The sequence below is a fragment of the Lissotriton helveticus genome, chromosome 4_1, assembly GCF_964261635.1.
Source record: "Lissotriton helveticus chromosome 4_1, aLisHel1.1, whole genome shotgun sequence".
NCBI classification, from domain to species: domain Eukaryota; kingdom Metazoa; phylum Chordata; class Amphibia; order Caudata; family Salamandridae; genus Lissotriton; species Lissotriton helveticus.
The window spans coordinates 398,840,274-398,867,279 of record NC_136063.1 but is presented as its reverse complement, the minus strand read 5'-3'; the positions used below and the strand labels follow the sequence as shown (position 1 = coordinate 398,867,279).

Genomic DNA, 27,006 nt, shown 5'->3' with positions numbered 1-27,006 from the left:
ATGTTAAGCAAGGGCGGGAGGGGCTCGGGGGAGGTGTGAGGCAGAGTGGCGCTGCTGCGCCAGGGGAGGAAGTGAGTCGGCGAGGTGCTGTATGAACCACAGAGGGCACAGAGCAGTTCCTCTTGTCGCTGGTGTGAAGTGCAGGAAGTCCGTGGGCGTTGGCTGGGTGGCGGTAGGAGCAGCGGGGAAATGTACAATAATACAGCTAGACCGTGTAAAAATAGGTCTGGAGGACAGTAAAGCGAAGGCAGAGCCCTCATTGAGGAGGGGTGGGCAGGAAGGCTGAGAAGTGGACTGAAGGGAGGGGTGGGAGGTAGAGTAGTAATTTAGCAAAGGACTGCAGGGAATTAGGCAGTGGTAAAGGTAGGTGGCAAGGATGCCAGAGTGTGACAGTCAGAGTCAAACGACCCCCAGTGGAGAACCTAGAGTCTCCGACCCTGGATAATCCCAGGGGACACCCAGCTCCCAAGACTCGACTTGGGAGAGGGATCAGGAACCTGCCCACAGAAAAGGGGCAGGGTGGGTCTCAAACCCGAGTCAGGACCTGCAATGTCCGGACCACACCCAGCTCACAGACGCAACCTGTCGAGAGGGATCAGAAAAACCTGGGGGTAGTTGACAGCAAAGAAGTAACCACAGAGGCGCTCTCCTCGGCCTGGAACCGACAGAGAGAGAGAGACTTGTCTGACACCGACAAACCACAACCCACAACAGCAATTATTATGAGCCGAACTGTGCACACATGAGGCGCAGAAGTATTGACCTAAAAATCGTAATGACAAGTAGGACACTGTGACCACTGAGGGACACAGAGGGTTCTTGGATCGTGACCATGTGCAATTCTGAGGGGGGGGGGGGGTCAGGAGTCTAGCCCAGAACCAAGCACAGGGGGCCCGGCAGCCTTGGGACCCCCGTGGGCGGACTGGAATGAAGGGGATAAGTGTAATCAAATATGGGCTGAGGAGAGTGGGAGGTATACATGGAGTGGGGAAGGAATGCCAGAACATAAAAAAGGATTCAAACTAAAAAACCCTTCTCTTTGTTTCATAGGAAACGGCTCGGTGGCTGTTGGGCGCAACACAGACTGTAATTCCACGATGTTCAGCTTCGATATGCAGTTCGGCACCACGACTTTAATGGATTATTACTGGGCGTGCGGAGAGCACCTCTATATCCAACTACCTCCTCAATGGCTCGGACTGTGCACTTTGGTGACTTTGCATGAAATTCACCTGGTCGTACCAGCATCAAATGCTTCCCACATCCTGTCACATCCAATGACAGGTGACCTGACATTCCTCCATCGACACCGGCGAGCAGCAGAATATTTCGCAACTGAAGCCCGTGGCAAGGTCCCAGAAGAATTCCGCCTCTTCAATGAGGCCCAGCTGTTCTTCGGAGGGGCATTCCCCATTTTTCAAACTCAGGCTAATGCCCGCTGGCTGGAAGTAACTCGCTATGAAGTCATGAAAGCAATAAACAGCACCAGGGATGGCCTAAATGCAATTAGGGAAGAACTGCGCCCACTACGACTTATGGTTCTGGAACATCGCTACTTCCTCGACATGCTAACGGCCAAAGATGGTGGTCTGTGTCATCAAATTGGGAAATCCTGCTGCACTTTCATACCTGGGAACGACGAGGACAATGGATCAATATCAAGGGCCATTGAGGAATTGACTAACTTGGGAAAAGACATGATTGAGGAAGGAGGTGCCCCTGCAGACATTATTCCAACGAACTGGTTCGACTTTGACTGGATGCCCTCCTGGCTAACTGCTATTCTAAAACTAATGATACCGATAGTCGGAATTATGGTCTTTCTGTGTTGCGCCTTTCAGTTAGGGAGTCACTGTGTCAAGAAATTAAGTGCAAAAGCTGTAGGGATGAATTACGCTAGGACAGGGATTTACGAGATACCAAGATATGAGGACATGGATCGGGCTCCTGGGGATGGGAATGGAGAACAGGTACAAATGATCAAGCTAGTACAAAATAGCACACATCCAGCACCACCTGCCACACACTTTGGAGTACTACCAGCCCCACTTCTCCCTCCAGGTAGATATACAGTAAGTAACAACACTGCAGCTGCCCGGTATGAATGCCTGCTCAATAAATCAGGTCAGCAATATAACCAGCTACTAAGGTCAGACGAAGACGTTGCACGACCAACCAGTTTTCAGTGCTATGTCAATGACATGCCATGGATTCCACCCCTGGCAGAAAATTTAACAAAATACTCACTTAAGAGTGTGTTCATAAATGAACAAGAGGGGGCAGATGATGGAGGGTCCCGTTCTACCATCTAACATCACCAGAAAGGAGAGTTCTGACAGCCTTGGTAACATGAAGGTCTGATGTAGGCCCTGCGTGATAAAAAGTCTGAAAACATGCTAAAATAACCAGCCGTCTCCAGTAGTAAACAGAGGCCCCAGGGCCCACTATGCATGCAGGCTTACAAATACATGTTTCTGAGCACCAAAGTAAACAAGGTGAAAATAGGCCTTCAAAAGGGTGTTTAGCTTCACTGTCAGCTCCCAGACCAACACACACACACACACACTTGCCCTGGTATACGTGGTACAGCTTCCTGAAACCCCTGCTAACGTTATATTTTGAAACATAGCTTGCACAAGTATAAGCAGCAATTTCTAGCAATAAACAGCATCTATCATGAGGATTCACACCTTCAGATATGTAGAAATGTGCGTGACAGAAAAATGTCCTTTTTTAGTAATGTACAACATGTAACCATTGAGCTTAGAAAAGTGCAAGATGTTCCGGACGTGTTCTCTTCTCAAAAGTACAAGATGTTCCGGACGTGTTCTCTTCTCAAAAGTACAAGATGTTCCGGAAGTGTTCTCTTCTCAAAAGTACAAGATGTTCCGGAAATGCTCTCTCTCTCTCAAAGGTACAAGACGTTCTGTCCTAAATATGTACCGAACATAATGTACTGAAAGCATTTCCTTCCGGTGTCCAAAACACTTGTGGTTAAGCCACCTGCACCAAAGGCCAGAGGCCAGCGTCATCATAGAACCCTAGTTCCTCAATTTTGGGTATATCAAGCCCAACTGTCAAATCTGAGATCAGAGCTTTCCTGCGGATGCCCAGCTGCATGAGCGTGGAAGGTTCTCTCGGCTAGCCGAAGACTGTCTGACTTGGGACATCGGCGCCTCACTCAGGTTGTGGATCTCCCAGGGCAGATAGCCCATCTCTCACTCTTTAGATCTCTAACCCTTCAACCTATCTCTCTTCATGAATATATTCCTGTATGGTAGGCTCCTTTAAAATAGGTGACTGGTCTCACTCTCAGCTATTACCAGGCACTGAATTACTAGCAGAATGTTCTATTTTAGCTAATTCTACTTACGCCTTCTTGGCCCTGCCCTCAGGATCCAGGGCTCTGATAGAAATGTGCAATCTATAGCAATGGACCTGTTCTACATGGTTGGCCAATAGACAGTTGGGTTCCATACTCTTGTACTCAGTAGTGTAGAATCATTGATCATCTGTGTTAGTGCCCCTTTTAACGTATTCCATTCCAGTATTACTCTGAGATATTTTGAGCATTAGTCATCCTGCATTGTTACCAGACAGAGTGAAGTCTGGATCATATTTAGAAAAATACATTGTAGCTTGAATTGATATGCATTTAGCTCTCTGCGTGTTAATTGAAAAATAAAGTGCCACTCCATCTTGAACGTTTGGTATCTTATATGTGTATTCCTTCTCTTACTCAGTGAAGTGCTGTGATGGTGATGTGCGAATTTTAGTCACACCCAAAAGTGGTGACCACTGACCGAAGGGGTCAAGACTTTCCCCTTCACACACTGAAGGATCTGGATGCGAATAAACTTCTTCCTGTCACATCTCTTGTGTTTGAAGCATCTTTACAAATTGGCGACGATCACGGTGCTGGGGACGGTCGGATCCTTTCCCCAGTTTATTTGGCCTTCTACAAGGTTGGACAGCGTTTGCGGATATTGGTGCACCGTGTAATTTCCCTCGGCTAATCCTCGTCCTCCCGTCATTCTGGAACTTACACTGGTGTGCCTCGCCTTCTCTTTCTAATTATCCTTGTGGGTGCCGTTTTCTGCACTTCCTGGAACTGATCTCCGGGTTTGAGGGGTTGTCGGAACTCCAATCTACACATCCCTCACAGCCCTGTGATTCCACCTTCTGTACATCGTATGCTGACCTTTTGGCTGGTGAATCGGTTCCGGAGTGCAACCCACGTGAAGGAGCTCCGCCTGTCTGATCTCTTTGTTGGAGCGGCGTCACAGAGGTAGGAGTGCCTGATTCACTCTCCGCCCCCTCGCAAAGTCAGTTCCATGCCGAGAAATATTAGTTTTCTCATTGCCGACTATTAATCCTGACTGACAGGAATTAAAGCTTCACTGAGGCGACCTTTCCTCTCAGATGTCGGTTTCCTGACTAGCGATTCTCGGCAGTTTCCTGATTGAGAGCTTTCACCACAGCCGGTGTCTGTTTCCTGACTAGCGATTTTCCTGCAAATTCGGGATTTGACTGCCTTCACCTCAACTGGTAACGCTCTTCCCGCCTCTGCCCTTTGCACCCTCACGTGAGTGTTCCAACATTATTCTCGCATCGGCGGGAGTTGCCGACGATGGTGAAAAGTGATTCCACTCTGAAGAAGTTCCATATTATTTCAGGTGACATTATCGTTTGATTCCCACTGACAAGCTCAACATTACTTTGTACTGTTAACTACTCTTCTGGGAATAAGTATTGTATAAATCGCTATTCGCTGCCAACAGGTTTCCTCACTGATAGGCACAGTTGTGGTGATATAAGTAACAGATTTTCCTTACTGATTGGCACAGTTGTGACAAAATAGTTTATTTTCTCAACATTACTTTAGTACTTCCTGCAATTCTCTTGGGGAAAGTAATGGTATAAACTGATGATCTATGCCAACAGATTTTCTTCACTGATTGGCACAGTTGTTATGGTTTAATCAGCCAACAGATCTTCTTCACTGATTGGCACAGTTGCCTTGGTGTAATCTTGTTTATAAGCGTTCAGACACTATTTTGGGATATCTTCAATATTCCTATTTATTCATTTTCCCATTGTCAAATGTGGTTAGCACAGCTATTACACCATGTATAATTATTGTTTATTTCAAAGGAATTGTTTGTAAACAAGTACAACGACCTATTTTTGTAAACTATTCCTGCCTAATTATAATTCTATGGTTGCCAACAAGCCTATTCATACACAAATCTACATAACTCTATCTTCTACTGTGTTTGCTATTTCAACTATTACTCAAATCTCCTTACTCCTTTCCTTATTTATCTATGTATTTATTTTTGCCTTGGTCTTCATATTTTTCTTCTTTTCCTCTATCTCACTATATTTCATACCTTCTGTTATTTCTTCTTTTCACCATGTCTGCATGTTCCATGTCACAGCCACCACCATTTCTTGATGATGCAGGTGACCCTCTTATTTCCTGGAAGAAATGGTTGCAATTGTTTGAATCATATTTGATTACAATTGGCAGTGACAGATTTTCTGCGGTGCGCAAACAGCACATTCTATTGCACAATCTTGGAAAACAAGGCAGAAATGAGTTTGAAGATTTACCTGAAGTGGTTGCAGGGGTTGTAGATGCCGGTGGTGAAGCAGCTGTTCAATTGGATGCTTATGAAACTACTGTAAGGAAATTAGAAGCACAATTTGGAGAAAGAATTAATATTGTTCTTGAGCGTCATAAGTTTTTTTTACGCACTCAAGGGAAGAATGAGAAAGTAAAAAATTACATTGCTGTGTTAAGAGGGTTAGCGTCTACCTGTGAATTTGGTTTACTTACTGAATCTCTTATCAGAGATCAGTTAGTCAGGTGTACATGTGAAAAGAAAATTCAGGAGAGGCTTTTAGCTGAAGCTCCTGACTTGCAGAAAGCTATTGATATTGCTATTAGTATAGAGCACACAAACAACTGTATGAATGAAATTAAGGAAGCAACAGATGTTAAGCAGGTTTCTGATAATGGTGTGTACAAAGTAATTAACAAGGACACCAAACCTAAACCATTTCCACTAGACTCAGACAAGCAGGGTGCTCAAAATAGCAAACCGAGATGTTTTAGATGTGGCAACCCAAACCACCTAGCCAACAATGTCAAGTGTCCGGCAAGAGGTGTCATATGCAGCAATTGTAAAAAAAAAGGGGTCATTTTTCAAAGGTTTGCCATGAAAAAAGAAACACTACTCACATGGTAGTCCATGATCCGATACCACAACCGAGAGATGACATTATTTTCCAAGTTCTGAATGTAGGGGAAAATGACACTAATTCTTATCCCAGTTGTGAAATTTTTCTGGACAATGTTTCTTATGAAGTCTTTGCCGACTCATGTTCTCCCTACACCCTTATAAATGAGACCTCCTTTCATGCCAATTCTGGTGACAAAAATTACAACCTTCTACCTCCGGATGTTAAACCAGGTGGTTACAATCGGGATTTAATACCCTTAGTAGGGATGTTATTGATGCACATCAACTTTAAGGACATGTCTAATCTAGGGAAAGTATATATCACTAAATCAGGATCTAATCTGTTAGGGTGGAAACACCAAAAAGACCTGGGTATTAAATTAGACCCCGATGCACCTGAACCCGTGTTACTCATTGACAGGCCATGTGTAGGAAAAGAGGTGTGCGAAAAATTTCCAGAAGTATTCACAGATAAGTTAGGGCAGCTCAAAGGGTTTCTCCACAAAATCAAACTAAAGTCCAATTGTAAACCGGTTGTACACAAAGCTAGATCGGTCCCTTTACTGTTAAGAGAACCACTACAAAAAGAATTGGACAGACTGGAAAACAATAAGATCATTGAGCGTATTGAAAGCTCGGAGTGGTTGGCCCCCATTGTGGTAGCTGCTAAAGGAGGGGGAGGAGGCATCCGTCTCTGTGTTGATCTCAGGGATTTGAACGCGAATATTTGGGTGGATAGACACCCCCTCCCAAACATCAACGAGATGCTGACAGTCATACAAGGAGCCAAATACTTCACGGTTTTAGACCTATCCTCGGCTTACCACCAGGTAGTCCTCCATCCTGATTCAAAGCACCTTACTTCCTTTATAACTCCTTTTGATGCGTACCAATTCTCAAGACTACCTTTCGGGCTTGCTTCTGCAGCCGCTGCGTTTCAGCGTGTAATGCAACACATCCTTCAAGGTCTTGAAAAAGTAATTTGTTTTCAAGACGATATACTTTTATATGGAGCATCGGAGGATGAACACAACACGATCCTGGAAAAGGTGTTGACCAAACTCAGCAAAGCTGGTTTCACGACCCAAAAGGAGAAGTGTAAAGTAGGTGTGGAGTCCGTGGTATATTTAGGACATATGATATCCAGTGAAGGCATTAAAGCCAAAGGTAGTTTAGTGGATGCTGTCCGATTGGCGCCAGCTCCTGCAAGTAAGGATGAATTGAAATCCTTTTTGGGTTTGGTGGAGTATATGTCGAAATTTGTCAAGAACTTCGCCGATCAAGTCCAACCTCTCAGGGATCTACTCAAATTAGGGTCTAAATTTGAATGGAACTCAGAACAGCAACAGGAATTCCAACATGTCAAAGATGCCATCTGTGAGGCCCCGATCCTACACACGTTTGATCCCAATGCCAAGACGATTCTTTCAACTGATGCTAGTAACAAAGGACTAGGCGCATCTTTAACCCAAATGGTGAATGGTGAGGAAAAAGTGATAGCTTTTGCCTCCAGGACTTTGAAGGCTGCAGAACTCAATAACTCCACGATCGAGAAAGAAGCCCTAGCCTGTTATTGGGCTATTCGTCATTTCAAGTATTTCCTATGGGGGATCCCTTTCCAATTGATAACGGACCACAAACCTCTACTCCCCTTATTTTCCACCAAGCTTCTAGAAAATACCACGCCACGCATTGCTAAATGGATCCTAGGACTCCAAGGATTCAATTACTCCATGGTGCATATCTCTGGTTCAAAAAATTCTGTGGCAGATTGCCTGTCGAGATTGCCACTGGTGGATGTTGATCCCAATATGGATTCTTTGGAGGAAACCATCCTCTCGATTGAAATTCCTGCTATCAAAAAAGACGAGTGGGAGAAGTCATTGTTGGAAGATAACTCACTCAGTAAGTTAAAAGAGTTTATATCCAGTGGTTGGCCTAAGACCAGAAGTGAGGTACCTGAGGACATCCAGAATTTTTGGGTTGTGAAGGATGAACTATCGGTGGTGGATGACATGGTTTGCAGAGGCAACAAGATAATTCCACCCGTCGGAATGAGAGATCGTATCATCCAAATCGGCCATGAAGGTCACCCTGGACGAAATCTGACAAAGAGCAAGATCCGGCAAAGTTATTGGTTCCCAAATATGGATTCCATGATTGAAAATCAAGTGAAGAACTGTTTGGCGTGTGGAGCTAGCGATAAATCCAAGGTTGTTCACAAGGCCCCCCTCATTCCTATCTCCATACCTTCCAAACCTTGGGACAAACTTGGGATGGATATAATTGGGCCATTGAATTATTTACAGTATTCCCAGAGATTCATGTGTGTTCTCATAGATTACCACTCGCGTTGGATAACAACGAAAATGGTTTCCACCATCACCACTACATCTTTAATTGAATTTCTTAAAGATATTTTTTTCCAGAGAAGGTATTCCCAGCGAATTGATTACAGACAATGGGGTACAATTTATCTCTGACGAGATGAGAAAGTTCCTTTCTGAATTGTCCATTGTTCATATCAAATCTCCACTTTACTCCCCGAAATCTAATGGGTTAGTTGAAAGAGCAAACAGAATGCTTAAGGATACCATTCAACTTGCACGGTCGGCTCAAGAGCCGGTTGAAGAGAGCATAAGGAAAATTTGTGGTCATATAACATCACCCCTAACGCATTATCTGGGGTTTCTCCATTCATTTCACTCAAAGGGAGGAACCCTGGATCTAAGCTTACGCCCAACTGGTTGAATGGAGGATCCCCGGTTTGGGTAGACAGGAACGCGGTGTCAGAAAAGGTAGTAGAACATCAAGCGAAATACAAAGACAGCTATGATGCTAAATGGGGCACTTCTGACAGAGACTGGAGGGTAGGAGAATGGGTGGTAGTCAAAAAACCCACTCTGCTCAAGTCCAAAGTTTCTTCCTTCTCGAGTCCCCTTAGAATTAAGAAGGTTCATAATAATTCTGTTGTGTTGGAAGATGGAAATTTATGGAGCATGGATAACTTGGCTCGCTGCACTAGGTTCATGTATCAAGGCCACCTGACAATGGTGACTTTGAGGACATGCCCAGAGCCCATAGTGAAGCGAGAGGCACACGTCAACGCAGATGCCCTGTATGGCAAGCCGACTACAGTATGTAATGTAAACGTTGTATATTTGCTCTTCTGCTTTCTTCTTTCAGGTTCCGGTACAAATGTACTCTCTGTATGCTTTTCACTTTTGGTTCCCCCTAAAGGGAGATGTGTTGTAATGTGGTATTTCCCTCCCTTTGTTCCCCCCTATCTTTCCCTACCCATTGGTACACCCTGCGTTAGAACGTTAGAGTGTAGCACACCTTAGAATGTTGGCGAGCGACACTCTGGTAGATGGCACTGAAGGATCTGGATGCGAATAAACTTCTTCCTGTCACATCTCTTGTGTTTGAAGCATCTTTACATTGGGCTATGTGGAAGATTGTATTAATCTTAGTCCCTTTTATGGTTTGGGGGAATCCTGAAGCAAAAATGTTCAAGAGCTATAATCTCTGACTGTTTAGCTCTGGATAATATGGCTGGCATAAATCAACAAGCATTTACTACACCAGGGGTCCCAGAACTGGACTCTAAGACAGATAGTATTGTAAATAATTCGAAAGATATAGTCAGAAACCTGTTTCTTAATGTTCGCCATGAGCCCCGTTTAGAAGAGATACAGAAATTACAGTATGGATGTTATTATTGGCTACTAAATTTGTCACCTGCACCAGAGCTTTATTTAACTGTCATCACTTACACTAAGTACAGATTAATCATTACCCGATTACAATTTACCAGCATCCACTTTTTTTGGCATTTTCAATGCAGGGGTCTTGGTTTTCAAATCTCCCCAGGTGTCCCTATGATAACGTCTCAAAGCAAAGCACTGTTCATTTTATGCAATTTTCCACTTTGTGTATATCTCACCGGTAATGCTTTTAAGTCCCTCTCATACAAGAAGCAAATATCAGACAGTACAAATAAGCTATTATTTTCTTGCAAGAGTTAGACTGTCCGCGAGTATATCATGCAGTGACTAGTTATATAAGATCCCCATTGCGTAAGAGGAAGAAGTACGGAGCATCTGTCCATTATTTAAACGTTTCTCATTCTGGTATGTAGATTTTTATTGTTACGTGACCGAAAGAGTGTCCTGGGTGTTTTTTATCTTAAAACTGCATGAGAATGTTTTTTATTGATCACTGTACCTATGTGTTCTGCACTTATGCACTTTTATGGCTGTTTTAGTCAAATAAAGTTGAATTGACTGGCTGGATTCACTGCTTGAAATTATTTGCCACCAAAGTGGTCCCGTCCACCTTTGTAGACAGGTTGTTTATAAGATGTATTTTCGGAATACAGCAGCAGAATAGTTTCTGTTAGCCAGACGTTTTGTCAGGTAACACAAAGAAGCCTCTTTTGGTATATAATTGCTTCATCACATATTCAAGTAAATTAATTAGGTTATCATCATAAAATTAGGAAACGAACTCTTTAGAAACTCTGCCTGCCTGTAGGACCTTTCCATTTGAGTATGAGCATGAAATGGGAAGGAATAAGATAGGGGAAGTGGTCTCGAATGAACTCTGGAAACACCTATAGCTGTATAAGAATCATGATGGCTGTGCAAATAGGTTACCTTGCTGAAAACACGTTTAAATGTACACTAATGTACATTCCTCCAAACCATAAAAAATACTTAGATTAATAAAGTCTTCCACATAGCTCAATCCAACCTCAGAATGACAGATAAAGGTGGACAAACATTATGGTACAGTCTACGTATAAAACTGTTTCCCGCCCTTTGCAACCATTTGCATATCTCCATACCACGTCACCATGGCTCCTTACTGCAACAACTTTGCTCTTATAAATATGGGCTAACTCGTTCACTGGTTTATGGCTTAGTCTTGATGCAAAACGAAAGACGGAGACAATGGACCTTTGGAATTGGAGCACTCTTAGGCTAAGTAAAACAAAATCCAGTTTGTGCCTGTTTCAAAAGGAAGCCCAAGTATATAAAATGTTGCACCCTTGGAATGCAAAGCATCTTGGAGTATCCATACACTTTACAAGTCACATTTCATTCATTCGCTAACATCACGTTTCTAGATGTATGTTTACATTCTTGGAAAAGCAGAGATCACCTTCAAATTTCATGTGTTACCCCAACAGAGAACATAGGTATCCATGTGTTGAAAAGTCTCAGGAGATGGTGTTCTGTTGTAGTAGCCCCCATCTGTCACCCCTCACAGCTTATGATGTGCATGCAAATACATTCCATGAAGGAGTACAGACAGGGCTGTATTGTTACTCTACCCACTTGTGAAAGTGTGGATATGTTTAAAAAAATTAAATTTCCACAGATATTTGAGGGCTGGTGTTGGAATAGTAAATAATACATCTTTGGGGGGTTTCAATGTATCCTCAGAGTTTCAGGGGGAGCAAAGAAATGCCAGAACAATCAGTAAGATGAACAGAAGGGAGAACCTCAGCATCAATGGTTAAACCACTGGCTCACAACACACCAGGTTGGAAGATACCAAGACGTATGTCTGGAAACCTACAAGTGTTTTAGGTTTCTATGTGGAATTTCAATGTCTAAATGCATCTGTAATGTGGATGGACAATATCTGGCACTATGCTCCATTAAACTTTTAGCTTGCTAAAGACAGGCAGGGAGCAAAAGAGAGGGTGTGATAGGGAGAATAGTGAAAAAGAGGTTCGGAGCAAGAAGTTTTATAAACTAGACAGATTGACGGAGAAAGAGGGGATAGAATTGGAGAAAGATTTCGAGATATATATATATATATAGATATAATTTTTTAGGGGACAATGTGGAAGGCGAACGTGCTGAAACAAGTCTGTTCGGTGTTTTAACGTGCTGACAATTAATATATACAAAATATATTCCCGGTGTGCGCCTCGATTCTTGGTCATCATGAGGCTGTTGTTGTGGAATATATATCTATATATATGTGTGTGTGTATGTATATATATATATATATATATATATATATATATATATATATATATATATATATATCCGCTTCGACAATCCCTCCCCGCAATCCTCGGGAAATAGGAAGCAGCACTCCAAAGATAGGTTGTCACAAAAATATTTATCTCACAAAAGCGCTTTCGGCACTCGGCCTTCCTCAGTTACGAGACAGTGAAATATTACAAGCATCAATCATTTAAACCTCACGTTGCGTGCCTGCACATCAACATCAAAAGAGGACTCTGGCTTGAGACGGCGTCCGCCATCTTTGAATGGGTTATTTTTGTTATATATACATAAAAGCATAGTATAGAACAATCCAAACTACTAGCAATTTACATAAATCAATGTTAAATATTCAAAGCTCAATATATCTGCGATCTCTATGCCATGTAATCAATTAGATGCGTATCATCACAATGTTAAGCCCTGAATGGGCATAAATCATTCTGCGTGTCCTCACTTAATCACGCCCAGGATGGGCATACATCATTCATATGTCTGCAACGTGTCACAACCCTTAATTGAAATTATAAATCTTACTGAAAATCAGTTCATCTTCAAACTGGATAGAACCAACAGAAAAAGCAATGATGCAGTCAATCCATTATTTTCCAATAGTATAATGTAAGTTAGCAGTAATCATACTAGATGAACAGCTAAGTCCTCATGCATGTTTAATCCAGTAGGTGTTTTGCTAAGCAAATCTATAATATACCGTGATTCCAGTCGCCTTAACTTCAGAAGTCTATCTCCGCCCCTGACACTCACTGGGACAGAATCCAAGCAGAAAAAAGTTAATAATTCCCTGTTGCGTGCATGCTCTTTATCAAAATGTCTGGCAACTGGGTAACTTGCGTCTGCATTCTGGATGGCTCTCTGGTGCTCTAAGATTCTAAGTTTCACGGGATTCGTTGTGCTGCCCACATACCTTCTGCCACAAGGACATGTGAGACAGTACACAACATAAGGAGTGGTACATGTGAGGAACTTTTGTATTCTCTTAGGTTCTTTAACCCCTGGTATACTATATTGGATGGTACGTTTACTGCCCTTACACGCCTTGCAGCGTCCACAGGGAAAGAAACCCTTCAAGGGTTCTGTTTTGGGTTTGGACTTCAGTTCTTCATGGTGACTATGGACCAGATAATCTTTTAATGCTCTGGCCTTCCTGAAAGTTACTAGAGGATGGGAGGGCAGATCTTGTTTAATAACACTATCTGTCATCAAGATATTCCAGTGTTTACGTAAGATACGTTTAATATCATCGGAATTCCTGGAGTAGGTGGTTATAAGCCGAAACTGTCCAGTATCAGCATTTTTGCCAGGCATTTTATTTTCTAGCAACTTACTCCTAGATAGAGTCTCCACTTTGCTTAAAGCTTGTCTGAGTACCCCTGTCTTGTACCCCCTTGCTTTAAACCTCTGTATACAGTTGCTGGCTGCTTTTCTGAACTCGTTATCTTTAGTGTTGTTCCTCCTTATCCTCAATAGTTCACCGTATGGTATACTGTTGACCAGGCTCTTGGGATGTCCACTGGTAGCATATAGCGTAGAATTGCCAGCGGTGGCCTTACGAAAGAGCTTCGTGTGAAGATTGCCATCTTCAACAAAAACAGTTAAATCCAAAAAATTAACTTCAGTTTGGCTGATTTCTCCTGTAAATCTCAAATTGTTGTTGTTATTATTGAGTACCTCTAGATACTCCTCAGCTACTTCCACCGACCCTTCAATGATAATAAACAGGTCATCTATGTAACGATGCCAACATTTTACCCTATTATTCCATTTTTCGTTGGCTTTAGACCAGGCCACCCGTTCTTCCCAATGCCCCACGAAAAGATTCGCGAAACTAGGGGCCGAACAATTGCCCATCGCTACGCCTGTTAGCTGTTTATAGAGATTTTTTCCAAACAAAAAAATGTTATTGTTGAGACAGAATCTGAGAAATTCTATCAACATTTTGTTGTGTTCATAGTATTTCACTGGTCTGCTCTCCAAAAACCAGGAAATAGCTAGTAGTCCTTCCTCAGGCACGCAACGTGAGGTTTAAATGAACAGGCACGCAACGTGAGGTTTAAATGAACAGGCACGCAACGTGAGGTTTAAATGACAGGCACGCAACGTGAGGTTTAAATGATTGATGCTTGTAATATTTCACTGTCTCGTAACTGAGGAAGGCCGAGTGCCGAAAGCGCTTTTGTGAGATAAATATTTTTGTGACAACCTATCTTTGGAGTGCTGCTTCCTATTTCCCGAGGATTGCGGGGAGGGATTGTCGAAGCGGATATTGTTGTCGGGTGCACCCCCGACTGGCAGGCACCCGCCTTGGAGTGCAACAGGCTGGTGCGAGTGGAGCTTGGATATATATATATATATATATATATATAAATATATATATACATATATATATATACCGTCGCTCCAACTTGCCCTTGCTTGAACAGCACACAAACACGAAGGTCGGTGGCAAACCTTTATTTCACGGGTATAACTGATCTATTGCTGGCAGCTTCAATCCGACAGTCAGTTACACGATGAGCCTGACGCGTTTCAAAATTTTCTTCTTCAGAGGCATTCGCTTGGCTGATTGCGTGCACCTGGTTCAGTTTTTCACACAATGTTAATGCCACGCCCCTGGATGGGTCTGTCTTGATGACAGTGGGGCATTGTGGGAACAGCAGTCCAGGTTAATTACATGTCCTATGGTGGCACTAATGTCTGTCACTTTTCAAGCCCTCAGATGGGCCCCGCCAGCAGTGACCAGTTTAGATCCCTCCTTGGTGTTCCGCATACAGCTCAATGGATATGAGCCATGCGGCTCCCGATTATGGGATGGTGCGCGTTCGGCGGCAGGACCACCGCCCAAATATTGTCGCTCCAACTTGCCCTTGCTTGAACAGCACACAAACACGAAGGTCGGTGGCAAACCTTTATTTCACGGGTATAACTGATCTATTGCTGGCAGCTTCAATCTGACAGTCAGTTACACGATGAGCCTGACGCGTTTCAAAATTTTCTTCTTCAGAGGCATTCGCTTGGCTGATTGCGTGCACCTGGTTCAGTTTTTCACACAATGTTAATGCCACGCCCCTGGATGGGTCTGTCTTGATGACAGTGGGGCATTGTGGGAACAGCAGTCCAGGTTAATTACATGTCCTATGGTGGCACTAATGTCTGTCACTTTTCAAGCCCTCAGATGGGCCCCGCCAGCAGTGACCAGTTTAGATCCCTCCTTGGTGTTCCGCATACAGCTCAATGGATATGAGCCACGCGGCTCCCGATTATGGGATGGTGCGCGTTCGGCGGCAGGACCACCGCCCAAATATCGTCGCTCCAACTTGCCCTTGCTTGAACAGCACACAAACACGAAGGTCGGTGGCAAACCTTTATTTCACGGGTATAACTGATCTATTGCTGGCAGCTTCAATCCGACAGTCAGTTACACGATGAGCCTGACGCGTTTCAAAATTTTCTTCTTCAGAGGCATTCGCTTGGCTGATTGCGTGCACCTGGTTCAGTTTTTCACACAATGTTAATGCCACGCCCCTGGATGGGTCTGTCTTGATGACAGTGGGGCATTGTGGGAACAGCAGTCCAGGTTAATTACATGTCCTATGGTGGCACTAATGTCTGTCACTTTTCAAGCCCTCAGATGGGCCCCGCCAGCAGTGACCAGTTTAGATCCCTCCTTGGTGTTCCGCATACAGCTCAATGGATATGAGCCACGCGGCTCCCGATTATGGGATGGTGCGCGTTCGGCGGCAGGACCACCGCCCAAATATCGTCGCTCCAACTTGCCCTTGCTTGAACAGCACACAAACACGAAGGTCGGTGGCAAACCTTTATTTCACGGGTATAACTGATCTATTGCTGGCAGCTTCAATCCGACAGTCAGTTACACGATGAGCCTGACGCGTTTCAAAATTTTCTTCTTCAGAGGCATTCGCTTGGCTGATTGCGTGCACCTGGTTCAGTTTTTCACACAATGTTAATGCCACGCCCCTGGATGGGTCTGTCTTGATGACAGTGGGGCATTGTGGGAACAGCAGTCCAGGTTAATTACATGTCCTATGGTGGCACTAATGTCTGTCACTTTTCAAGCCCTCAGATGGGCCCCGCCAGCAGTGACCAGTTTAGATCCCTCCTTGGTGTTCCGCATACAGCTCAATGGATATGAGCCACGCGGCTCCCGATTATGGGATGGTGCGCGTTCGGCGGCAGGACCACCGCCCAAATATCGTCGCTCCAACTTGCCCTTGCTTGAACAGCACACAAACACGAAGGTCGGTGGCAAACCTTTATTTCACGGGTATAACTGATCTATTGCTGGCAGCTTCAATCCGACAGTCAGTTACACGATGAGCCTGACGCGTTTAAAAATTTTCTTCTTCAGAGGCATTCGCTTGGCTGATTGCGTGCACCTGGTTCAGTTTTTCACACAATGTTAATGCCACGCCCCTGGATGGGTCTGTCTTGATGACAGTGGGGCATTGTGGGAACAGCAGTCCAGGTTAATTACATGTCCTATGGTGGCACTAATGTCTGTCACTTTTCAAGCCCTCAGATGGGCCCCGCCAGCAGTGACCAGTTTAGATCCCTCCTTGGTGTTCCGCATACAGCTCAATGGATATGAGCCACGCGGCTCCCGATTATGGGATGGTGCGCGTTCGGCGGCAGGACCACCGCCCAAATATCGTCGCTCCAACTTGCCCTTGCTTGAACAGCACACAAACACGAAGGTCGGTGGCAAACCTTTATTTCACGGGTATAACTGATCTATTGCTGGCAGCTTCAATCCGACAGTCAGTTACACGATGAGCCTGACGCGTTTCAAAATTTTCTTCTTCAGAGGCATTCGCTTGGCTTATTGCGTGCACCTGGTTCAGTTTTTCACACAATGTTAATGCCACGCCCCTGGATGGGTCTGTCTTGATGACAGTGGGGCATTGTGGGAACAGCAGTCCAGGTTAATTACATGTCCTATGGTGGCACTAATGTCTGTCACTTTTCAAGCCCTCAGATGGGCCCCGCCAGCAGTGACCAGTTTAGATCCCTCCTTGGTGTTCCGCATACAGCTCAATGGATATGAGCCACGCGGCTCCCGATTATGGGATGGTGCGCGTTCGGCGGCAGGACCACCGCCCAAATATCGTCGCCCCAACTTGCCCTTGCTTGAACAGCACACAAACACGAAGGTCGGTGGCAAACCTTTATTTCACGGGTATAACTGATCTATTGCTGGCAGCTTCAATCCGACAGTCAGTTACACGATGAGCCTGACGCGTTTCAAAATTTTCTTCTTCAGAGGCATTCGCTTGGCTGATTGCGTGCACCTGGTTCAGTTTTTCACACAATGTTAATGCCACGCCCCTGGATGGGTCTGTCTTGATGACAGTGGGGCATTGTGGGAACAGCAGTCCAGGTTAATTACATGTCCTATGGTGGCACTAATGTCTGTCACTTTTCAAGCCCTCAGATGGGCCCCGCCAGCAGTGACCAGTTTAGATCCCTCCTATCTATATATATGTGTGTGTGTATGTATATATATATATATATATATATATATATATATATATATATGCTTCCGACAAACACCAGCTCCTCTCCTCTCTGGGTCCGTGCGAGTTCCGGGTGTCGAAACCTGGCAGAAAATGCACAAAAATCCAGTGAGCTCTTTACCCACAAAGGATAAGACTCGCACACCAGGGTCTGTGTAAGCAAAAAAGGTGTTATTGGCGATGAGTTTCATCTGGAATGGTCTTTTTCACAAGCCAACATTACAACTTACAAATCCACCATTTAACATGTATTTACAGAACATAGAAGAAGGACCACTATGGACTGATTCATGCATAGGCAATGAAGAAAGACTTTCAACATTTAGCATGTACTCCCCGAGCTATGCACATAAAAGGAGAGATACCTTTTGGCGTTTGATTATAATGCATGATTGTATACACCACCTTATCAACATATAAAATTGTATACTAAAATGCAGTAAAACAACTGTTAATTCACATGAGTAAAAAAATAATAATATTTTTTTAAATAATTTTTCCTTTTGTGGATTATGAAGGATGGTATCTGACTCACACGTTTCCAATTTGCTTTGGTCGCTAAGCCTGGTGCAAGCTCGTACGCTTTATGCGGTGATGGCCAAGTGGCCTCACATGAAACCTTGAAATTCTGGTCTATATTTTTAATGAATCCAATAGTTCACATCCTCAACCAATAGTGCTATAGGTCAATCTTACTATAACTCTAATAAGATGACCTATGTGTATACCACTTTATCAACCCTAGATAAAAACTATATAAACACTCAAAAGTGAGGGGGTTATCTACAAGGGGGCCACACTACGGACATAGTGATGGGTGGGTGTTAGAACTGGCTATTTCTGGTAGGCTAAGGCTGACGCCAAAGCCAGGCAGAAACCACCATTCTAGTCAGGGCAAGGAAGTCACACGCCAAGATAACCCCTGCTCACCCCCTTGGTAGCTTGGCACGAGCAGCAAGGCTAAACTCGGAGGCAATGTGTTAAGCATTTGCGCCAGCGCACAGCAGCAACAACATCCTAGGCACACCACAAAAGGGACTCCACACAAGGTTATTATAAAAATAACTTCTGTATTGTAAAAATCACATCAGATAGACATCACACATGTACATGGTGCCAACTGGCACGGCAATATTCACAAGGGATTATTTACAAGACAGGGCCACATGGGCCACTGTCATAATCAGCACTTTTAGAAATAGAAATAGTACTTATAGAACTTAGAATAAAAGTGTATAAAATCACTGTAACACAAAGTAACACTTATAGATCACATCCAGTAACTACTGGGAACAGGTAAGTACCTCCTACGCAACCCTAACCACCTTAGAAGAATGTCACGCAGGGGACTAGGACCTCACTAGGACCACCTGTGCTAAAAAGAACAACCACCTAACTATCACACAGCATTTAGGGGTCTAAGAAAGAACACATTACCCATGATGTATAAAACACATTCAGAGGAGTAGTAAAGGAAAACCCCCTAAGTATCACACAGCATTTAGGGGTCTAAGAAAGAACACATTACCCAAGATGCATAAATCGCATTCAGAGGAGTAGTAAAGAGACACACATGATGTATAAACCTACACATTCAGCGGTGTTAAGAATAAAGCACATGATGCAATAAAAATACATTCAGAGGTACCAGAATAATACAGTAGCGCAAAAGTCACATGATGTCTAAAAACATTCAGAGGTGCAGGAATAACACATGATGCAAGAGAACACATTCAGAGGTGCAATAACCATACAATTGTGCAACAACTCACATAAGCCACCACCTGTGGCAGTCCCTAGGCCAACTGGCCTTGTTGGGGCAAAGATGCCCTGAGTCTCAATGTCAGGGCGCGCTGCCATGCAGCGCCAGTCTCAGCATAAGCCTAAACGTAGCAGGTGCCCACTACTTGCTGGGCATCTGGGAACCACCCAAAACCTAAACGGTGCAGCTGCCCACTAATTGCTGGGCAGCTGGGAACTTCATACTGCGACAGGGTCCTCACTGACCCTCAGGCGCAAACTGCGCCCACGCTGGAGCCCCACAGGCTCTGAAGACAACCGTTGGAGCCACACAGGCTCTAAAAGCAAATTCCTCGCAGGCAGGAGGGGGCGAGCACCGGCAATATGCCCCGGCGCCCCCTCTAACTAAAAATGGCCAAACGCTGGAGCCACCCAGGCTCTGGGCATCACATGCCCCACATGTGGGAGCCACACAGGCTCTGCAGACAATGCCCCCTCATGTTGGAGCCACACAGGCTCTGTAACCACGGTGGGGCGACCCACTGCCATTCGGGGCCGCCCTTACTCAGTGCCTCGTAACGGCACCACCATACAGCAATGCGGGCCCTCAAGAGCCCCTCGCGGGCTCTGTAACCACGGTGGGGCGACCCACTGCCATTCGGGGCCGCCCTTTCTCAGTGCCTGGACCGGCATCGCACGGAGCTTCCCCCCTGCAGCCCTTCACTCACCGGATCTCTGGGCAGCGGGGCTCTCCTCTTAGCCGGCCGACGGCCTGGACTGGGGCGGGCACCGGCAATGTGCCCCGCGCCCCCACCGCATGGCTCCACCGTCTCTCGGGCTCCCTCCAGACCATGGGAGCCCCGCCTCCGCAGGCGATGCCTCTTCTCTGCTTCTCCTCACCCGGGCAGCTACACTGGCGGCAGGGGCGGGCACCGACAATGTGCCCCGCGCCCCCTCCGCTCTCCTCACGGCTGGCTGGTGCCTGCGGGGCTCTTCCACCGCGATGGGAGCCCCGCACCGGCGACACCGGCCGCCATCTCCCGGGTGCCTTCGCATGACGTCATCCAGCTTCCAGGAGCCAGCCAACCACAGCGCGGCTCCTGGACCAGGCCCCCTTCAAAGGACCAATCAGAGCACGGCTCTCCTCGGGTCTCGGCCAATCCGGTCGCGGACCCTTCGTGGTTGTTTTCTCCGCGGCAAATCGAGGTGGGCACTCGTAAATACTTAACTAAATACGGGCAAGAAACCTCAGCGCGTCCAGCGCTATAAGCGAACATAAAGCGCTCCTAAGCGCTAGAAAGTCCAGATAAAGCGCTCTCATGCGCTTGGGGGAAATGAAGCGCTCCAAAGCGCTAGAAGACAGGCAGAGCGCTCCCAAGCACAGTGCCTCCAGGCGCTAGAAATCCAGCTCCAGCGCTCTCCACAGGAAAATGCAGCTTCTCCCTGCTGCAAAGGTCCCAGAGCTTCCCAGGGGGGCAAAGCCAAGTCCCCCCATCAGCCCAGGCAGGGCAGAGAGGTCCCTCAAGAGTCCAGGAATCCAGGAGAGTCCATCAGGAGTCTTCCAGGCATCATGGGGCTGGGCAGCGCCCTCCCCTGGTAGATTCAAGTCAGCCACAGGAACAAGAACAAGAGAACCTTTTGGAAGGGGACACAGCCCCTTCTTATACACAGAAAAGTCGTTGAAGTCCTTTGAAGTCTTTGTGCAAGTCGGCCCTAAGCACTGGGTGTTTCTGGTTTCCCTCTCCTGTCAGCCTTAGGTCAGAGGTGACAGTGGGCCAGCAGGAGGGGGAGCCAGCAGGGTGGCCAGGCAGACACAGCCCTGCACCATCAGACGCTATCTCCTCCCGCTTCCCTGGCAGCAGATGTGCCCTTTCATCCACGGGCTGACTCCGACTCCCTCCCTCCGGGGGCTCTGCAGCGCCTGTCACCCTCAGACCAGACAGTCAATCCACAAGCAGGCCCAGGCACCCCTGGGCCAGGCTCACCAGCCAATCACATGCCAGCAGACTCACTACACAAATATGCCAACTTCTAAAAGTGGCGCTTCTAGACTAGACACAACCATGCTGCATACACCATTACGCAGCATTCATTCTCACGAGTTCATACATATCAAACTCGACCCTGCACTCCCCACACATCAGGAACTACCATGGGCATACATATTCCCCATTCATTCCTATGGGAGGGCAGGTCACTCACCACACATACACAGAGAGCACACGCACTTTACACTGTGCCACAGTGAAAGAGTGCGCAGAGGCCTAAAATCACCTACCCAGGTTCCAGAAACAGGCTAGGAAAAAGCAAAAAAAGCCTCGGGGTGAACCTGCCCAAAGGACCGGGTCCAACAGTGGGTGAAAGGTGTAAATTACATTACAGACACAACAGGGGAAGGCAATGGGAAGGCAGGTTGACTGTGCCACAGCAATCTAACTAGAAGGTTTAACATGATTATAGGATTCCCTTGTGGGTGCCACTGAACCAATATAATGGATTGTCGCGAGCGGATAGAGACATAAAGTAGGTACTGTACCAGCCAAAAGTGCAGTTCAAAATAAAATGTGATAAAGTCTTCATGATTAGTGTTAAGTCACACTGGTAAGGGGGTAGATGCAGGCTATGCTTTCTGTGAAGTTTTCCAACCTGCTGATACTGCATCAAGGTGGAGGGACACACAGGACAGTACATACAGAAAATCATGGATCACATTGGAAGCAATGAAAGTCAATAAATCAGTAAAGGTACTCATCCAATGTGGACAAACAGTTCCTCATCTTCATTCAGCCCGAACGGGCAGTTAGTTTCAAGAAGTATAATATACTGTGACTCCAGAATTCTCAGTTGTATCTCACGATCTTCCCCTCTGGGGTTCGCTGCAATCCTGTCAACACCAAAAAATGAAAAGCTGTTAACATTCTTGTCATGATGTATCAGCCAGTGTCGTGCAATAGAGTAGCTCAGATCAAGATTCCTGATTGTTCTATTCTGGTGGGGAAAGAGCTCACTGGTTTTTTGTGCATATATATATATATATATATATATATATATATATATATATATATATATATATATATATATATATATATATATATATATATATATATATATATATGTATATGTATATATATATATATATATATATATATATATATATATATCACGAGACAGAACAAGCAAATCAGAGAGAGCACACATAAGGGAGCACACAGCTCCAATACAGAGTATATACTGGTCTTGTTCTATTTTTTGTTAATTATTTCAAATTATATTTTCTGAAATGTCACTCTTTATCTCTGCTTAGATACGTAATGTTGATGCACGTATTATTTAACCTTTTTAATCATTTTAACAGGGAAAACGGGAATCCAAAAGGCTCTCCAAGAAGGAAGTCACAATCAATGTTCAGAAAAGCTTTCAAAAAATCGATAGTGACGGACGAATAACAGAGAACTGTGCCAAGTAGCATGAATCTCAAAAGCCTAGAAGGACTTATTACTGGTGTGCACTTTATTACCTATATTTCACTTGAGAAGAACTGAAAACCCTAACAATTTCTTCAAGGAGTGCTATGATAAGCTGCCGAGTGCCTTGAGTGACTTGTTCTATTGAACAGTGGCTTGCTGCAAACGCTATTTGACACCCAGTAGGATGGCACACATGTGCAACCTGCGTACATAGACAAGTAAGCATGGATTTGTGACAGGCTTTTACTTTTTAAGTGTTATCTCCTGGATGTGCGGGAAAACATTTGCTTTACTTCAGTTCATCAAAGAGCAGCAAATCCAATTCACACCAACCATCATTGTCAAGAAGCTCGATGGATCAAAAAGTGTTTGAGATATTTGATTTCTTTGGCCTAAACTATCTTGCTAGTTCTGTTTACCTTCAATTCACTAAATCCCGTCCATGGTGGCGTTTATTGAAATTAAATCTCAAATTGTGTTGTGATGTTTAAAGTATTCCGATGTCAGTAATTATATATGTTAAAACAAATGTCTTTGTTAATTTCCCGCTTCAATTATAATTCAATTCCAAAAGGGCTGTGGCTTTGCATGCAATAGTACTGATACCACTAGGTGATTTTCTAATAAGCCTTTCGCAGTTAGCTTGTGTTACTGAAAACCAATAATAGTGTGTAATACCTTTTGGTCCAAACTGCTTTAAATGATTATACGCATTTGCTGTTGACTATTCCCAGCATTTCTTAGGTACAACAGCGTCTCCTGAAGGGCTAATAATTATGTCTAAGTCAAACGAGGTTGATGTCCTGACTTCTATACCCTTGCATAGAAACATTTCCTTACCTCATGAAGTAAATTATAGAAACTGATTTATGTTGTACATGTCCCTGTCTGATTTTGGGACACTTGTAGACCATTCCATTGCTGGCAATGGGACAGTCAGTTTACAGTCTTTCCAACCTTCCTTGTAGAATTGTTATACAGGCCCCTCTATCCAAATGTCTTTATACTTTTTGACAGGCTATCAGCAAGATTGTATTCCCTCGTTTGCAAACATGGTGTGTAGATGCTATCATTACACTGATCTAATTATACTTCATGGGTAGGTTCCAAATTATGCCTAACACAAGGTAAACTGTAGAACTCCATAAAGACTGCCCTTGCCTTATAGCTGTTTAAAGCATTTATTTCTACATTTTAGGTTATCGTGTATTAAAGAAAGTGAAATATTTAGTTTTGCAGTTGCCATTTGTTCTTTACCCTAGCAAAGTGTGGTAGGTTACCTCACAGAGCAGGCCCAAAGTAATGCGATTACACTCATGGCTGATTTCTGGAATTTTAAGTAGATGGTTTCATAGTTTATATTAGTAGGAAATTACAACTGTTTGGAACTGCTTATTGAATGTAATCCATCTTGCTATATTAAAGTAACAGCCATGCTACAATTCACCAGTTTGCTGGGCGCTGTGCATTTTCGAAGTATAATTTTAAGAAGGCTATGTAAAACTCAAACAGGTCTTGTTTTTGGATGAACAATCCAGGCAATGTGTTGTTAAATTGGCCTTAACAAAGATTTGCACAGTCTGATAACTCAGCTATATTCATTGTTAAGGAATCAACTGATAAACCTGAGTACACCATGACACAAAAGGGCTAAAACAAAATGACTGATCTATTGAGCACCTATGTGAATGTCTTTTAATTAGCACGTGTACAAAATCCGTTAACCAACTGTCCGTATTTGTATTTGCCTTTTTTCAGCGTCTCTGCACCCGTACAATCACTTATCAGATGTAGCCCATCATATCTTGTCAAGTAACAGTATATCAAATGTTGGTCATGATTCACTGCTGTATCCCGCACTGTCCCCATCACAGTTCATGTTTCAGAAGAAGTCTTTTCCATGGGGGGAGGCACTAATGCTGCAAATCTATGCATTGATAACATATTTGCTTTGTTTGTTTTACACTTTCTTTAGAAATGATCAATGGCCACTCTAAAGATATCTTTATTTATATGCTCTCTTTTCAATTTTATTTATAATGCATGTATAGTCTGTTTTTTACTGTGCATGTGCTGGGCTGAAAGGGACTACTTTCCTTGGCATTTTCTGCTCTGAGTCCCTCTGTGCATTGATTATGCATTCCTGCAGGTCAGCAGTACCTTTGTTGGACACACACTGATTATGTCACAATATAAACCCACTTGCTCTACGTCTTCGGCAAAGTTGTATGCAGTCAAAACTGTGAAATAAATGAATAACTGACCACTAAATTTAGAATTAGCTGAGCATTACACGATGCATGCCATTCTCAATTACTTTACTGCTTTACCCTTTGATATATGTTTCTCTGCTGTTTGAGATAAGTCGACTGTGAAACTCAAATATTGAGATTGCAAGGACAATTTCTTAATAACTTAATTTATTAAATTCATCAGTTATAATTAAAATATATTTAAAGATCACAAGCAGTTGTCTTCTGTGTGGCATTCCATATTATTATCTACTGTGTATACAATAGTATTACCTAATTCACTCTTAAGTTCACTGTTATTGTGAATTTTACCCTGATATAGAATCTGGGTATATGCTTCCTTGTAAAGAGCTATGACATCTTTATGCACACTACAAAAAGTATTACTGGGTACGACCTTGTTTAGGATGCAATGTACATGTTAAATAAATAACTTGCTGGGTGTGCATGGTTGTGTGTGGATGTGTGTGTGTGTGTGTGTGTGTGTGGGTGTGTGTGTGTGTGTGTGTGTGTGTGTGTATATGGGTTTGTACATATCTGTTGGAAAAGAGAAGGTGTGTTGGGATGTACTTGGCTACTTTACCCTAAGCAACAAAATCTCTATACCATGCTACTTATTTAGTTTCTGATAGTGGGAGTTCAGCTGTTCTGTGGCCCCATCAAACTTGCAGTTTCTTCCCCTTTATTTAGCATCAGGAGCAGCACCAGGTTAACACTGGAGGGGCCTCCACTGGCTCCAGCAGTGTAAATCTCTAAAATGGCGGCCTCTCCATCAAGAAGCCACCAAATGCTGGTGACCATTAATGGTTTTCATTGTTCATGTCCACCAAGCAATGCATTGCCAACACTGGTGGGGAAATTGCAGAATGGCCCCATGCAAAGAGAGATATCTCCTTGTGCTTCGGGCTCATTTGTTTTTTTGTTTAGAGAAAACAAACCCACGCTTCTTTTCTCTAAATAAAAATCATTGGATAAGAGGTTTCTTTAAATATTCTTTCACAGCATAGATACCCCAGCCAGAAGTCTAAAGAGAATGATTAGTTCTCCACGAGGGTGGCCATCCCCTAGAAGACCCACAGACCACCTGCCATGGTTTAAATGACCGCCTACATCTTTTAAGTTTTACTTTATGCTAATATGGACAGCATAGTTTCGAGTTACTGAAATTTAGAAAATCTCTCAAAACCTGGCTGTACCCCCAGGCCTATAAATAACTGTTACTGATTCAGCACTAGCACCTCTTAGATCCAGCGCCATGAAACCAATCGGTGAACGAGCGCTTTATAAAACATTTTTAACATAACATAACATAAAATAATTATTTGACAATTAATTAAAAATAAAATAAGTATCCATACCAATAAATAAAAATAAATCATTAATTAATTACAATTAAATTACTTCCCACCCAATTCCCCTATAAACCCACAACCCGCTACAGAAATAAACACAAAAAATTAATTAAAATTAATTTATAATTCCTAAAAATTAATAATTAATTTAGTATACGTAAATTACTTTCCAGCCTATTCCCCTATAAATCCACAACCCGCTCCGGTACTAAAACATAAAATGTACTTAAAAATAACATTATTAATATATAAAAATAGTACACATATAATTCAAAACATGTAAAATACTTAACAAAAAACAAATTACACATACATAATAAAATACATAACAATAGTACAAATATCAAATCAAATCAATTTTTTTTA

General features: G+C 43.8%; 1 protein-coding gene across 1 annotated transcript in view; it reads left to right on the top strand.

Moving 5' to 3' along the window:
- Nucleotides 1-25,502, top strand: part of BAALC (BAALC binder of MAP3K1 and KLF4) — a 346,202-nt gene extending 320,700 nt beyond the window's left edge. The window contains exon 3 of the mRNA XM_078686907.1: nucleotides 22,925-25,502. Within this exon, the coding sequence (XP_078543033.1) occupies nucleotides 22,925-23,035 (111 nt within the window). The 3' untranslated portion in view covers nucleotides 23,036-25,502. The remainder of the gene's footprint in view (nucleotides 1-22,924) is intronic.
- Nucleotides 25,503-27,006: the final 1,504 nt, after the last annotated feature.